The sequence below is a fragment of the Ambystoma mexicanum genome, chromosome 11 (assembly GCF_040938575.1).
Source record: "Ambystoma mexicanum isolate Mex_15411 chromosome 11, UKY_AmexF1_1, whole genome shotgun sequence".
Taxonomy (NCBI): Eukaryota; Metazoa; Chordata; class Amphibia; order Caudata; family Ambystomatidae; genus Ambystoma; species Ambystoma mexicanum.
The window spans coordinates 746,644,118-746,660,680 of NC_090934.1; the positions used below are offsets into that span (position 1 = coordinate 746,644,118).

Here is a 16,563-nt window from a genome sequence, read left to right on the forward strand (position 1 = left end):
GACCTGAGACGTGAATAAAGTGACACACTCTGGGTCTCACAGTCTTCACGGCCTGGCGGGTGGGACACCCCCTGGAACTGGATAGATTGAGGCACCAAGGCACCAGAGGACACGAACGAGTAGGGGAGATAGCTCCACTCAGGAGGCATAGAGTGCCTGGGACCCACGAGGAAGACCCCTAGTAAGTGATTCTGATCGTAGACGCCAACGGTAGGCGGGATCTCTGTAACTATGTATTTTGCTTTTCGCAAGTTGCAGTAATAGCATGATTTTTCTGCCGTTGTCTCTGTTACAATCATCACAAAACATTCCATCTCGGTGTCCTCAGTCACGTGACAAAATCCTTGTGTCTAAAAGCTTGTGTACAGTGTAGATATATTTGACCATAGCACATCAAGTGGCTTACCATTGACTTCATTCTGCCACAATGAATGCTTTGTTGTAATGTGTCTATCTTGCCCATCTCCTTGGCATGCTGTTGAGAATGTTGGTTTGCATGAATGAGGTAACGAGTGCTCAGAGTATTCGATGTCCTGTGAGTGTGCTGCCTTCCCTATTTTGCCAACCTCTGAAGCCTGAAAAGTAGATGCAAGCAGGCTTGACATGCAGCCAAATTTGCACCAGACGTGCAGATGAACTTAACTGGTCTGCTGTTAAATCTCACTTACCAGTTTAATAGTATCCACACTTCAGAATAATTGCTCATGTTACTATAGCTGATATGATAGCTCAATGGGTTGAGGGCTCACTGCTGAAATGTGTGTATGATCTGCAGGTTGCAGGTTCAAACCATCTCAGCCTTTCATCCTTCTGAGGTCGATAAATGAGTACCAACACAGGTTGGGTGATATTGTATGCATATTTGTTCTATTAAAAAGAACAAGAAGAAGAATTAAGAAGAATATTTGTTATTTTATGAGTTGTGTTGTAATGTAACAGACTCATGAACCCTCCTTAAGTAGCATGTTCTGCAAAGTCGTGAATTGACGCGATTCACGGATGATGGTTTGAGGGACACTTTTTTGAGGCGTGGGGTGTGCCACTTTTTTGAGGCGAGGGTGGGCCATTTTTTTGCAGTGAAGGTGGGCCACTTTTTCATGGGTGTCTGGGCCTATTTCTTGACCCAGTCCGACCCTGTATGTACACACCATCACCCAAAACCCATCGCCTCTCCACACCCTCATCCCCAACACCATCCTCATCCACAAAGCCATCCCCTCCCCACACCCTCATCCACAACACCATCCCCTCCCCACACCCTAATTCCCAAAGCCACCCCCCCCCCCCATCCTCAACACCATCCCCGCCCCACACCCTTGTGGACTGCAGCCAGTCATATATACATGTCCACTATTTCCTCCTCTTTCCACCTTTGTGGGTTGGGGTGCTTTTATGCCTGATGCGCCGCTGTGAGCGCCTTGGTGGGGTGCTCACCACAGATCCCTCTGTTGGGGTGGCTGACACAAATCTGGGCGATTCACCACCCTGGATGTGCTGCCGGTTGAGGGTAATGGCTTGGAGATGTGCTCATTCGTGGCTAACATGTTCTCAGATAACTCCTGTGCCTTTTGGCTCATGAGCAACGTGCTTGCTGTGTCAGCTGCAAAATGCCAACACAGATGGTCCAGGGCAGTGCCCACCCTCCTGGAGGCACCCTGCACTGCTTCCAATATCACCTGGGAGTGGCCGAGTTGTTCCTGGGCGATCCACTCCTTTCTCTCCTGGTGCTGCTTAATCCAATAGAGGCTCTTCCAGATGGCGTTCAGCATGTGTTCGGGTACTGGCTTTGGGGATTTATTTATTTATTTATTTATTTATAATGCACCATAACCTGCAGGAATCCGGGCGCACAGTTAACAGGACATTACAGTCAAACGGAGAGAATGAAGAAGCATGGGGATTTATTAAAAAAGCGGCGTTTTTAGGTTTTTTTCAGAAGGTAGAAAGTTTTCCTTCAGAGCACATACACATGGGAAGAGTATTGGATGCATTGGCATCTTTGTGAGGGGAGGATCTGCCCTTTCCTTGGCTCGTTTAGCACGTGGAATGGTAAGAAGATGTGCTGGCCGCGGGTTATGTCGTGTCAAAGTGTGCTTGAGATAGTCAGGGGCATTTCCGTATAAATACTTGTGAGTCAGGGTCAGCGTTTTAAACTGAATCCTTTTTTCCACAGACAACAGCTCTTTCCTGATTTTGGTGATGTGTTCTTTCTTAGAAATGTTGTATATTATCCTGATAGCATCATTCTGGATAGTCTGTGGTTTATGAACATTTTCCTTGCTAGCACCACTAAGTAAGACGTTGCAACAATCCAGCCGTGGCATTATTATAGCTTGCACCAGAGTTTTGCAGTTCTTTCGTGAAACAAGCGTGTTCATTTGCTGCAGGATTTTGAGATGGTAGTGAGCATTTTTAGCAACATTATTGATGTGGGCTTCCGAGCTAAGGGGTGCTTCTAATACTGTGCCAATTGTTTTAACTTTTTCAACCACTGGGATGGAACAATCATCTAGTTTGAAACTAGCATATGCCTGACTTAACTTATTCCTTGCCTGTTTGGTGCCAAAAATCATGAGCTCTGTTTTTGAGCAATTGAGGCACATCCAATCACTAACCATCCATTCCCTGATGGATGCCTAGATGTCATTAAGTTAGGCTGAGTCAGTCACATAGTCTCCATTGAGATCCATAATAAGTTTGAAGCCATCTGGGTAGTGGTGAAGTGCAGACCATTTTCCTCCTATTTCTTGCATAAGGGTTTTATATATATGTTAAAGAGGGCTGGGGAAATACATGCCGACTGAGGCACTGCATAATTAATGGCAGTTGAGTCAGAGCAGGCAGTAGCCCAGCAGATTCTGGAGCTTCTTTCACTCAGGAATGAGTCTATCCATTTGATGGTGTGGTTTGAGGAATTTTCCTGTTTTAGCCAGGGTATTGAGCAGGCGTGAATGATCAAGCAAGTCGAATGCTGCTGAGAGGTCCAAAAGGATCTGTCAGTCTCTCCAACATTTGGGTCTGCAATTCTAACAGGGCACTTTCTGTCTCATAGTTGCTTATGAACCCAGATTGTTTTGGGTGAAAAGCCGAGGATATCGCAAAATGGGTATGCAGTTGCAGAGTGGCAGCCTTATCCAGGATTTGTAGTAAAAAAAAAGTATTAGGCCTTAGGTTGGCTGGGTCCTTTGCGCTAAAACCAGGTTTCTTCACGATTGGGGTTACTTATTCTTCCTTAATAGCTAAAGACATATTTCTGTGTGAAAAGGAGGAGTTTACAAACCTGGTAAGAAGGAATGCAAAAAATGTTGCTATTCTTTAGTATAATCTTAGCTGGAAGAAGATATCCTGGACAGAAAGTGTGCCTTTTATTGGCTAATATTTTGGTTGTTTCTTCAATGGTGATAGCTTTAAAGGAAAAGCCTACGGACAGACTTTCTTCCCCAGGGTCAGTAACCAGGGTCAGTAACTGTCTCTTGTTCCCAAGGTATTTCTGTGATGTTTTGCTGGTTATGAATTTTATCACTGGCCAGTAGGACTTTGTCCCGAAAGGCCTTTTGTACTTTTTTGCAGTCATCTTTCTCTGGTACAGAGAAGTGGGAGAGTGCTGTTGGTTTTTCCCATTTCTTATAAAGTTCAAAACGTGTTCTAGTACTATTTCCTTGTTTTTCGATTTGATCATTGCAGAAGTGTTTTTTTAGTATCAAGGATCTTGGCTTTGTATGATTTTTCAACGCATTTTCATTATCTCTATTTTCAGTATTCTGGCCTTTTTTAAGGTGCATAGTTCAGGGCTGAACCAGTTTTGTTGGTTAGGGAAGTTGTCCACTATCTGGGTCTTAAAGGGGCGCTTTTACCAAGTAGACCAGTGAAGTGGGACTTATAGACTCCTACCAGCTGTGAGGAACTCAAGAGTAAGACAGTTGCGGTAGTCTTTTTACCGTTGGGTAATCACCCAGAGTTTCCTGCGTGAACACCCACGTGGTGCTGGACTCCTCTGTATCTGGTTTTCCCCCTCTTTCTCAATAGTATCCTTTTACTTTTCGGCTACTTTCCATTACACACAGTTTGGTTTCTTATCGACACTCCACTCGACTCACCGCCTGTGATGAACTGGTTGGCTTTCTGATGTCTTGGAGTCAAGGTTTGTACCACTGAGACCACTGTCTCTCCCCGGCTTGGTAATGAGCAGAGGAGAGTCTCGCGTACCTGGCACATCTGTTGCAATACACGTTGTCTATTGCCCTTAATCCATTTGGGTGAGCATGTGGAGCAGGAACTGTGAAGGTCACTTATGACAGGAGAGGTGAAGGTGCCTGGGCACCTGTGAGGAGTCTTACCGCCGCCGGAGAGAGGAGGGGGAGTGCGTGAATGGGTCACGGGGGAAGGGCTGAGAAGAGGGGAACATGAAACAACTATTGAAATAATGGAACAAACCAAGACTCAAAAGGAGAGGCTCTAAAAGACTCAAAAAGAGGGGGATGGTCAAGCAACAGGGCACTAATGGTACTGTACGGAGTCTGGATTCAGGACAGTACTGCTAATTCGTGCCATTGAATTTGTTCATTTAATCCTTCAGAATATGTTTTGAGTCTATAGATCCACATTTGTTCTTTCTTGAACAGCATATTGTTGTAGTTGCCGCCTCTGCGGGGTGGTGTGACTTTCTCAATGATGGTCCACGTAAACTGCTCCGCAGTGTGTTCTTTGGTTGAAAAATGGGACACCAAAGGTGCAGTAAGTTATACAGATCTGTGTTCGGTCATTCAGGTTCGAACTGGCCTAATGGTCATGCCTAATGGTCATGCCAATGTACCTCAAATTGCAAGGACAAGTTATCATATAGATAACGCCCTTGGTGTTGCAGTTAGTGAATGTGTTCTGTATCCATGGTGTTTTCCATCCAATCTCTATCTGTGTAGTTCTGGAGGTCTGAGCGCACATGGAGCAGTTGCCACAGGGCGCGTGTCCCTTGATTGGTGGAATATTCCAAAGGGTCCCCTGGGTGGATTCTTCCCTGGATGTGCTAGGTATCAAGGTTTTGACAACCTTATCTCTCACGTTGCTACGTCTCTTAAGGGCAAAACGTGGGACTGGGATGTCAGAGGAACATGTGTTAAGTATAGGCGAAAGTTTTTTAACTTCCCTTTTGATCTTATTGAGAAGGGGTGAAAAACTGAACACAGCTGTAAAGGTGTTATACACTTTGGAAGGTATACAAACAGTTGACCTGCCCCGCAGGTTGTACCCACACTCCAGACAGAGCAGCCCTAAGATCTAACCCACAGTTTGTTGAATTTTGCTCAACCTTCTGGAGAACCCCACTTTTAATTCATTTTCTTTTTGGATGATCTGTGTCTGCCAAACAGACACTACCACCAGTATAGAAGGTTGAGGGACAGTACTCTCCTCTATATCTATTTAGTAGGCGATACACCACGCTCTACCCAGGGATAGGCACCCCCGCCAGGGCTAGGGTGTTCTTCCTTAGGGCTAGGTACGCCGAGACGGGTGGCCCTTTCTTTCGTGTTTGAGTGTGAGCACTCCAATCGATCCATTTGTTAGCATACTTATGATGCTCCTTGAATACCTGCCTGACTAGAAAAACCGTTGTTGTTGTGCTACCGTACGTTTTCCTTGTTAACGGTTAAAAGGACGATCACGGTTGTACCGTGTACTCTAGCTTTCTAAGCTTTCCCTGTTGTTTCAATTTATGCTAGTTATGCCAGACGACACAGCGGTAAGGGTAATTCAGTCCAATAGAAATCGCACCAATTTCACCTCCATACTGATAATGAGGCCCATGGTACTCTATAACAGCTTGTTTGTCTATTCCATTTCGCCCAACACTGGGTTTCTGACTGATCTGATGTGCACAAATGTCTATGTTATGATACATGTTATGATGCGTGCTATCAATTGTTTGAATCTTTAATGCATAAAGAAGTATGTCACAGAATCAAGTGTGTCTGTATGTTTAGTAAATGAAAACTGATGTATTTGTTTCTCTTCCCATACATGCAGAAGTCCTGCACTGATTGGCTGCTTCATTGTTGACAGACTGTACTTTGAAGAGATTGGTTTACTTGATGAAGGCATGGAGGTCTACGGAGGGGAAAATGTGGAACTTGGTGTTAGGGTAAGGATAATAAATAAAGGAATTCAATTTGTTTGATGGCCTGTTTGTCTGCGTTTACCATAGAAATTGATGTAATCACTGTTTTAATATAGTAATTCCGAAATAGTCTCTGAAAAAATTGGACATTGGAAGAACATTTCAAAACATATGAATTGAGGAGCAAGAATACATAGGAGAAATAAGACGAAGTGTTTAATCCCAGAAAAACAGATAATACAAGAGGCAGGGATTGGGGAGGAAGGTCCTAGAGTGGACAAGTAGGAAAGGTTAACTAACAACACATATGGTGGGTTTAGCTAGACATAATGTTGTAGAGTTTGACTGAGAGGAATGATGGACATCCCCATTAATCACTGTCAGTGCAGACTGAAGGGACTGCAAAATGATATTGCCTTATGATCTGAGGCCAGAGGCTAAAGTAACTTTGAGGCTTAACTGCGATGTGTGTGCTGAATTTACTACTGCTCCACAGGAGTACAGGGATGAGCAATGGCTAAACAGTCTGCTCAGTTAAAGTTGAGAAAGGCACGGTCAAGAGATATCGTCTTTGCATGTAATGTGATAACTGTAGCAACCCACACAGCAATAGTACCAACACTCCAAGGTAAAACGAATGTCCAACCAAGGGTCTATAAAAATATATTCGCTTAAATTAAACAACCAGAAATGCAATTAAATAAATAAAATCCCAAGCAAAAGCTCACCCTGATAAATAGTTCACTGAAGATGCAGACAGATATAGTTTGTCACTCTGGGTAGTTGAGCAGTGGTGTGCAGGCAATACATTGTCCCAATGTCAATGTTCAAAAAGATATGTCCCTGCAGAAACAAGGCAAAGAAGGATGCTTAAAAGTTACTATGATCCCAGAAAGTGGACCCGGGGGACAAAGCTTCTTCACAGTACCTTATTCATATTTTTGGGTGTCCAACTGTATTGAGCCAGGCTTTTAGACACTTCCTGATGTGGTGATTGAGTGTTGGGTTGGTGAGCTGGTGGACTGGGCCCAAAATGCGGCATTATTCAAGCAGCAATGGCAAGTGGTTTGAAAGAGCTTGGGACAGTCAGACAATATCTGGGTTTGTTTAGTTCACAGGTGGTTAAATACATTAATCAGAGCCCAGAGCAGTTCCTTGACTTCTGGGTTGCTGTGAGGCCCAATCCAGGGTCTCCATGACAAGGTGAATAATTCATGCTCTGTTTTCCCAGTCCAGGGAGTTAGGGTAACACCTGCAGGAGTCCCTTCACCTCAAATGAGAATCTGGGTTCCGGTGTATCTGAGGCCAGTGGCAGGCCTTGGTCCACAGCAGGTCCACCACAATGTTCCCTTTGGATGGTTAGGGGACAGAGCTCTCCTCTGCCTCAGATGCCCATGTCTTCACTTCTATTGCAGAGAACGTTGGAATGAACTACACTCCAAACATGGTTCAAGAGAGGTCTTCTTCCTGGTGTCAGTAAAGAATCAAGGAAGGAGTGAGTGACTCCTTCCTGATAAAGGTAATTGGCCATAGGGAATTGGTAAAAATGCAAGCCTGCTTTAGGGGTCCAATCCCTGTTGCTGCAATAAGTCACCCTCACTTTCTTGTATCTTACCCAGAGTGCCTTGTTCTGCTAGAAACGGAGGGAACAGGAAGGAAAGAGAGACCACAGGAAAGCAAGATGGCAAACTATTATCCCTCTTTTCCTTCTCCGGTTACTCCATCCCATTCCCAAGTCTGCAGCTTCAAAGGCTCTTTGTTGTGACATGCTCTGCTGTGAGGCTGACCTTTGTTATATGTGCCTCTTGAAATCATTGTTCCCAGGAGATCTCCTGGTAAGAGATCCCGGATGAGAGAGGGGGTGTGCTCTTCCTCCCAGAGAATCAAAGAAGAGCAGCTTTCTGCCTATTGTTCCACACGCTGAATTTGCGACAGGCAGGGTAGGCGTGAATTGACAGAGCCTTAACATATCTCACCTAGGCTCACAAGGTTGACACTTGTTTGATACCAATTTGATGTGGCTGAAATAACTGTGGGCGCTTATCAATCACCAGACCAAAAACAGGTATGGCGTATTCTTATTCTTAGATTTTTCCATGCCACCAGACTTTTATTCCCACAATTATGATGTTTTGTATCAGAAGTGCAGCGGTTAAATGCAGAACCTCTCTAGTGACTTTGGGTCAGATCGGCTGTCAATAATACACAGGTGACCTTTGAATCTGCCCGGTTCCACTGAAGAGCAGGTGCTGCAGATGCCAGGATGCTGATGCAGCATGGGCACATATGTGCACTATGCTTTTCGGCATGGGGCTCTAGGAATGGGTGGTCTGATTAGCAGAGCACCCTTTCTGAGACAGAATTAGCCACATCATATTATTATTTAATACAAATATTTAAAAACCTAGGGCTTTCACACCCTAGCTAGATAGCAATCCACCACAACGTGCATCTGACAAATCTCCACATAAAGCAAATAGATAAAGTGCACTCTTGTTTTTATCCTGATCCAAAGGCAAGCACCAATAAGAAGGGGGCACCTTTTGAGGAGGGCATTGACCACACTAGCGTCTTACAAGTCTAAGAAAATATTCTGCTTGGTCTGGACCGAATGTGCTAATCGACAAACCTGTGCTGGTTGTCCGGCACCCCTGCTGCTTCCAACAACTTCCCACAACCACACGTAGTGTCAGAATGTAACTTGATAACAGTTACTGCACAGCCCTATTGTTTCTGTCATCCAGTTACTGGCTTCATTTACAAATGGTGGAGTACGGAGGGTAAGTGTTTACCATGCTCTGTGGATGGGTCGGTGTGATGACAAAAGCAGGGCAAAGAGGCATCTTCTTCCTTTCACCATGGCTGCTGCAATTGTCATTCAATGACAACTGGAGTCGTGGGTGAAAGGAGGGAGACATATTTAACTTACTGCAGTTGTATTCCTTCCCTCTGAGGGCAGAAGCAGACAGGGCTGATGGGGGCCCTTTTCCACCTGATATTTAGGAACCATCTTGGCTACATCTCGGAAAAACAGTCTGAGGCTCCCATGGGGTGCTTAATTTACAACAGCATCAAACGAATTTAGCAGGTGTGCAGATTGTGAAAGGGGCAGCTAGCAGGGAGCTGAAACACTAAATACATTAACTGGTTTTTGTCAACAAGGGGCTAATATAGACAAAACCAGAGGAAAACGACAATGAAGGGCGCTGGATACTGAAAAGCCCAAAAGAGGTGATGGCCTGAAGGCACCAGCAAAGGCAACCTGCAATGTGTGCATTGTAAAGTGCATTTATTTATGTAAAGGGAACCGGAGTAAAAAGGCAAAAAGGGAGAAGAACCCCGCTGGATACTGAAAAGCACTGGGAGGTGACAACCTGCAAAGGCAGCATGTAATGTGCTTGCTGTAAAGCATATATTTAAGGTCATGAGGTCAATGCATGTTGCTGTGTCATAAGACCGCCAACACGGGGTCATCTGCTTGGGCCCCCCTGCCAAATGCTAGGCTCAGGGCCCATTTTGACTAAGAAAGTTGATAGGCCCTGACGCTGTCCCTGATAGTTCCAGCTGCCATCTTTTGCACCGCTCAGAATTGTGCTCTGGTCAAAAGCACCTTACAGTGGCATTAATGGCTTATGGTGCTGAATAAGGAACGTTGGACATGTAAACCACTGGGCACACACTTCTGTGTTAACTGACGGGGACCAATAGATTCGGAGTGGGACCACACCCAATACCATCTTCTGTGCCACATCCACCATGTGAACTCAAACATATGTGACAGGTTAAGGCTGCAGTGAAATCAGTGAATTTAGGTGCCTCTAATCCACTTACCAGTTCCCTGCAACCCACCTCTGTTGCCCCTCCTACTCGTCTATTTATCATTGGGGAACTCTCAGCACACTGCTGTCCTCTTCCTGCTCCCTCATTTGCAGTGGGATAACGTGGCAGTTGTATATTAACAAGTATGGCTTTATCTGTAAACTGTCTGCACTGGAAACTGTTTCCTACTGGATCACTGTTTTGGATTTTGACAGCTTTCAAGGTTAGTTATATATATTTCCCAGTTGGAATTATGTATGTAACCAAAAGGCAGAATCCCAGAGGGAGAAGAACTTGGCATGGTCCCAACCTCTACCTCTCACACTCCAATTATGCACACCTACGCCCCTTTCCATATGTACACAAGAAGGGCTGGGTTTAAGCAATTTGACTAGAAAGTAGAAGAAATAGGGACCGAGGTATTTAGGATTTTGCAATGTTCAGACAGCAACTATACTCCACAGCCTACTCATTTCCCATGAAGATATGAAGCACCCACAGTTGTAATGGCATATGGGTCATGGAAGGTTATTTGGCCCGCAGACAGGTTGAAACCTTTTCGAATCTTTGGCAATGCAGACTAGAACAGCTGTCCACAAGGCGCTGTAGATGGCATGCTGCTGTTTTATTTTCTTTAAACATGACACATTACGAAATGGTAGGCCTGCACAGCTAATTAGATGTGAGAGAAAGTGTGCTGTATTTACCGGTACAAGCCTGCATTTTCTGTAACTCCACTGTGCCACCACAGAGCCACCTCTGTTGCCTCCCTGCCCCATCCCCGACTACCTGTACCACAAAATGCCCCACATACCTGCGTGCCGGCATCCGCCCGGCCATCTCTGGCCGTGTGCCCGCTGTGATCACTGCACAAAGTGAAAAGGGGTTCCATAGATAGACTGGTTTCATCACTTCTCTGTTGACGGCCATGTTTTCTTTGGTTAGTGATTTTCATTGATGCAACACTGCACACCCCTTGCTTCATCTCTTCACAGAAAAACTTTTCCCAAAGTGCCATTAGTACCCATGAATACTACTAGCGGATGCTAATGGCAATATTACCTTGGGTGGTGTGCTAACACTGCCAATAACGGCTCCGCCATTCTTTTTGACAGCCCGTGTGAACTTTGGAAGGGCTGTTACGGACAGGGGTTGCCTCCCTCCCAGTGTAATATCACCTCTTTAGAACATTGGCATGTTGACAGATCCTTTGCAGACAATACAGTGGCAGAGGGCAATACTGTCTTGTATAACTCTGCTCCAAAGTGCCAATTTTACTTATTTGTCTTTCCCTATTTTGAACAAATCATTCTACCCTCATTGGGGTGGATATTCTAATAGCAATACTTGCCCACTCCTCGGGCCATTAACAGGTGGCAACATCCCGGGGCCATTACCACCTTGCAATGGGCTTTGGAATGCCGCATTAATGCTTAATTCGCACCCAGCAGGTGGAGGGGGTGGCAGCCTCCCAGCCAATGAGGAGGCTCGGAATGGGGGAATTACCACATGGTGATCCCCCCCCCCCCCGCTCCATGTCTCCTCGCGGCTGAAGGCTGCCATCTTACCCTGCCAGGGAATCAGAGATGTGATCCACTCTTCTCCTCCGCCCTAGTACTCCATATGCCCTTGGATTTACTGCATACAGAAACTACATTTTGGGAAATTACCACATACACTACTGATTTTCCATGGAGGCCCTTACCACCATGCAAAAGCGGGCAGACACAGGAGTTTTGGTAATGAAACTCAGAATTACGAAAGAGTGATTTAGGCATGTTGTATTTGTAAATACCAAATGTTTTACAATTACTGCAAACCTCTTAATCAGGCCCTGCGTGAATTACAATTTTGGCATAAGATATCAATTGTTTTGAAGTAGAGACATTTAGTATAATGATATGTTTGTGCATTGTTGAACTTTTTATAAATGTAAATATTTTAAAACCATGTTTAGAGTTTACCTAAGGCCAAAAACGAACTGTAAAGGTAAATAGAATTAAACTCAAGTCATGATGTGCAAGTGTTTTATCCAGCATAGTGCCCTATCCCTGCCCCTAAAATGGACATACTGATAGATGGTTGAATTGTTTGCCATCAATGGCATTTTATTGTCATGCATAGTATTTAATGTGGTGCTGCACAAAGACAAACAAGGTTTTCTGCTCGTTGTAGTCCCTCCAATGAAAAGTACAACGGGTTGTACTGGAAGTATGGTAATCTCAGTGGGATACTCACTTGCAATCTGCATTATCTCTAATGGAAAGAGCCCTCTGGTCTTGGATATTATTTAAAAAACGTTGGCATTGGAGGACTGAGTGGCATATTACCACTCAATCAATCAGGATGGAGGAAATCCATGCACTATTAACTAATAGTTGCCTGGAAAGTCTCTCTACCTGTGGATGTGCACAGCCAACGTTCTTGACCTATCCTCCCTCATTCCTCCTTGCTCTGTGATGGGACCAGGGAGGTCTTCGAGCTCTTACTTGCTCTTTGGTGTCCCTGCATGCGGCAGCCCAGACAAAGCCAATGCATGCCACCTGCTTTCATTATGCATCCCGATGCATCGGTTGCTTTGACGTGCAGCAGGGAGACACAGAAGGTAGGAGAGCTTTCCCCCCTTGTTTATGGCCACCCGGAATGGATTTCTTTTTCACTTTCTCAGCTTCTTCGACAGCCATTGGTGGTAAAAGCATTAGCATAATTTGTGAAGGGGAATATTGGTCATTAGCCCCCAGGCGGATGGAGCCAGCCAATCAGATGGCTAGGAACGCGGGTTTAAACCGCCAGTGTAAGCCTGCGTTCCAAGCCACCTGACGGCTGGCTCCCTCTGCCACCTACTTCCTACCACCCCGTCCCCTTTACATTTTTATCCCTCCCTGCCCCCAACTTAGCTAATTACCCGGGCCGATCAAGAGAAGAGAATTCCCTATCACTGTAGGGTTAACACAGTGCTGTGTCTGAGTTCTTTTTTTTTATTTGTACACACGATTTATATAAATGTTTAATCAATTTAAATGTTGATATTTCAAAGAATAATTGAACCCCTATGCCGATGTTATCATATGCAGATGATTCAGTTTTGATTGAACAGACTCTGGGGAATCTTCAGAAATGTATTTATTTTATTGTTTTTAGCACAGACCTAACTCGAGAGCAGCAGAGCGCTGTACAGAGTGTGGGTAGCTAACATTTGGGCTGGCATCTTTTAACAGTAGCTCAGTACTGTGAGTTGAGGTATGTACATTGGTATGTGTTTTCTATTGGAATTAGTCCTTGGTCAGGTGGTGTTTTGTGAGATTTACAAAATTGGAGAATTGGGTTCCATGTGTTAATATCCCCACAAAAATATTGCGATACAAAAATATCACCATATTTTGCACGATATTGAGCCATGGACCCTGTGGGGGACACCCCTGCAACCTCTGCATTACTTTTAAATGTGCAGGGGACACCCCTAGAAACCCTGTTCCCACAAATTATCCCCCCAAATATATCGCCTATGGCGAGACAAACAACCATATGTACAGCGAGATTTTGGTGGGGATAATATGTAGGGATACTGAGAATTGTGGGGGCATACCGAGCCGACACTGGGATCGAATTCTAGAGGGCGAGTGCGCAACAAGAGAAGAGAAGACTTGTGATTTAATCAGGTTGTTCGATTTGCTGCATGAGGAGCGTGTGACACCAGATATCTGGAGCTTAGCCACAAGGTACGCTGATGTGCTACTCATGGCTGGTTTGTAGGTGATACATGCAGCCTTAAATAGTATCCTGACCTGGAGACAAAGCCAATGTAGTTTGCATAGTCAAACGTCTGTGCACCCCTAATAAGATGTGCTGCAGCATGTTGGACTGCTTTTAGGGGAGCCACGTGAGATGCTGGGAGCCCTGTCAGGAAATAATTTCCCCCATCTCTGTTCAAAACCACAATGGCCTGCACTACAATCCAGATGTCCTGCAGAGGGATGAAGGTTTTGATTTTTAAAAGGGTAGAGATTCAGAGCCAGGTTGTTTGGCCACTCTTGGCTAGGTTTTTCTGGAAGGACAGGCTGCTCACAATGGTGAAGCCTAAGGATGTTGCTGAGTCTGAGAGTTGTGGATCATATCCTTCTAGGGGCATATCATTGAGCCATTGTTAGACAAGTTGTTTTTTAGCGTGCAGGCCAAGGAGTAGGAATTCAGTCTTGTATGGGTTTAGTTTGTGGTAGGCAGTCGGGATCCAGGACAGGAGACAAATTATGTCCTGCAAGCTATTAACTCTCATCTACAACTGAGTCTCGTCTGCATATTGGAGGATGGTTATATTGAGATATTTGAGTGCCCAGAGGTTCCATGTGAAGGTTAAAAAAATGAAGTGTGAGGAGGAAGCCTTGGGGGACTCCAAAGGAGACCTGGAGTCGGTTACAACGCAATGAGTTCATCTAGAAGTCTGGGTGTGTATACCTGAGAGATAGGAGGTAAACCACTTCAGGACAGTGCCAGAGAATCCCATCCTGTCGGCAAGGAGGGAGAGAGGATGCAGTGGTTGATGGTGTTGAATGCAGCCAAGAGGTCAAGGAGGATGATGAGGCATGAGTCGCCCTTAACCATGAATTAGAGGGCATCATCCGCCCCCTGAATGGTGGCTCTCTTGATGCTGCACTTGAGATGGAACCCTGACTGACAATCATTTAGGAGGTGGAGTTGTTCAATTCTGGTGAGTAGTTGTGAAGCAGCTACTTTTCCCAAGATTTTGACAACAAACAGGAAGTTCGAAATGGGCCGGTCGATGGCCAGGTCATCTGGATCTAGGGTTGTATGAGAACAGTCTTGAACAGTTAATCAGTCAATGGGGTTGTCAAACAGTACTCCTACAATATATTTGTGAATTATTTAATTATGTAACCATTCGGTTGACTCTAACACAATAATATTCGAGGTACCAAGGTACAAGAGAAATTGCTCTGAGGGTTCAAGAATCTTCAGCAAGAGTAAGGTTTTTCACGACACACACATATATATATATATATATATATATGCCGTTCATAATAAATATTCTTGCCATTATCTTTATATATAAATGTGCGGTACTTCTAAACACGAGTGGGGGTATTTCCCTTATTTATCATAATACCAATATGATACAAATATATTCGTTTGTTACTCCAAAATACTAAAAATGTGCATATCATTAAATTTAGTTGGCTTAGGTTCCGCTATGGTAACCATGGAAACTGACAGAAGTCACCTGACTAATCATGTGATGAGGAAGTGAAAATTCAAATACATGAGCGCCAGATGCCTGCACCCTTTTTGCCGAGCGGTGTCCATCATACTGCATTGGAAGCAGAGAAAAACACGCACAAAGCATTCAAGCTGAGACCCGTAAGCACATACAGCATTGTCTTCAACACCCGCCGATAAACTAAGTGTGGCAGGCACTTTCAGTTACACTAAGCATGGTGGGATTTCCAGGCACCATATACATATATATATATATATATATATATATATATATATATATATATATATATATATATATATATATATATATATATATTCATTGCAATCGAGATGCTATTAGCTTCCTAAACGCATCCTGATACCTTCTAGATTCTACAGATCTTATTGACGATGACAAAGAAATCGTACTACAATCAGCAATTTTCAAAAAACAACAGATCATATTCAGATCTCTAACCGAATAGGGGACTGCACCCATCTAGCAATCAGGCTGAGACCGGTAAGCTTGCATTTTCATAATACTGTTACTTGCTCGCTGTCAAACCATACGTGGCAAGGCTTTTCCTGTAACAATATTCTATGCATTCGAGATGGCATTTTTTCTAAAATCCACTGCGTTGTATTTCAGATTTCATTGCGCAATCACTCTTTTGACAACACAACCCGAAGATAATCCCTATTCTTCCGTATTAAATTGATTGTATCTAAAACCTTCCGCCTGCAACCACTGCAGGTAAGAAATCCAATAACTTCTTGGGATCGGGTGACCTCCTTAATTCTTTAAAATTGAGCATAGGGCCTAAGTAACGTGCTGGCGCGCCTGCCGTTGCGCATAATAATTCATATATTCAATTTACAGGCTCCATTGAGAAGACTCATTTACAACGTCCTAATTGCCAGGTATTCATTGCTACTAATCTACAGTTAGCGGCTCCTCCTCCTGCACTGGGTGTCTCAAACACAAGGGTACTTTTCGTAAGCAAATGGATCATGCATCTTGTACAGAGGTGCTACTTTTTCAACTGAATGGTTACATAATTAAATAATTCACAAATACATGTCATTGGTATTTAGGGGCCTTCTCACCACTTCACTAACGTTCCAATTCCAGACAAAAAAAAATGGCCCTCAACTTTCTTGGGGCCATAGGTGACTTCACGTTGTACTTTAAGGGCTTAATCCTAACCGTATGGTATTGTGACCAATCCGTTCACCCAATTTTACGTATGCACATGGTTTGAATCTAGCACCAATCAGCCTGTTGTACATCCACCTTCTTTTATCTATGCTTCAAATGGAAACATTTGGAAAATCTTTCAAATAATAACTTGTTGTTTTGTTCTCTCTGTTTGTTGCCTTCCCTTCTTCCCATCCTTTCTTTGCTCAAAACCTATGTGTGG

General features: G+C 44.2%; 1 protein-coding gene across 2 annotated transcripts in view; it reads left to right on the forward strand.

The window, feature by feature from the left end:
• Positions 1-16,563, forward strand: part of GALNT18 (polypeptide N-acetylgalactosaminyltransferase 18) — a 2,649,737-nt gene that overhangs the window by 1,828,430 nt on the left and 804,744 nt on the right. For both annotated transcript variants that reach the window (XM_069623645.1, XM_069623646.1), the window contains one exon: positions 6,022-6,136. In XM_069623645.1, the coding sequence (XP_069479746.1) occupies positions 6,022-6,136 (115 nt within the window). The remainder of the gene's footprint in view (positions 1-6,021; positions 6,137-16,563) is intronic.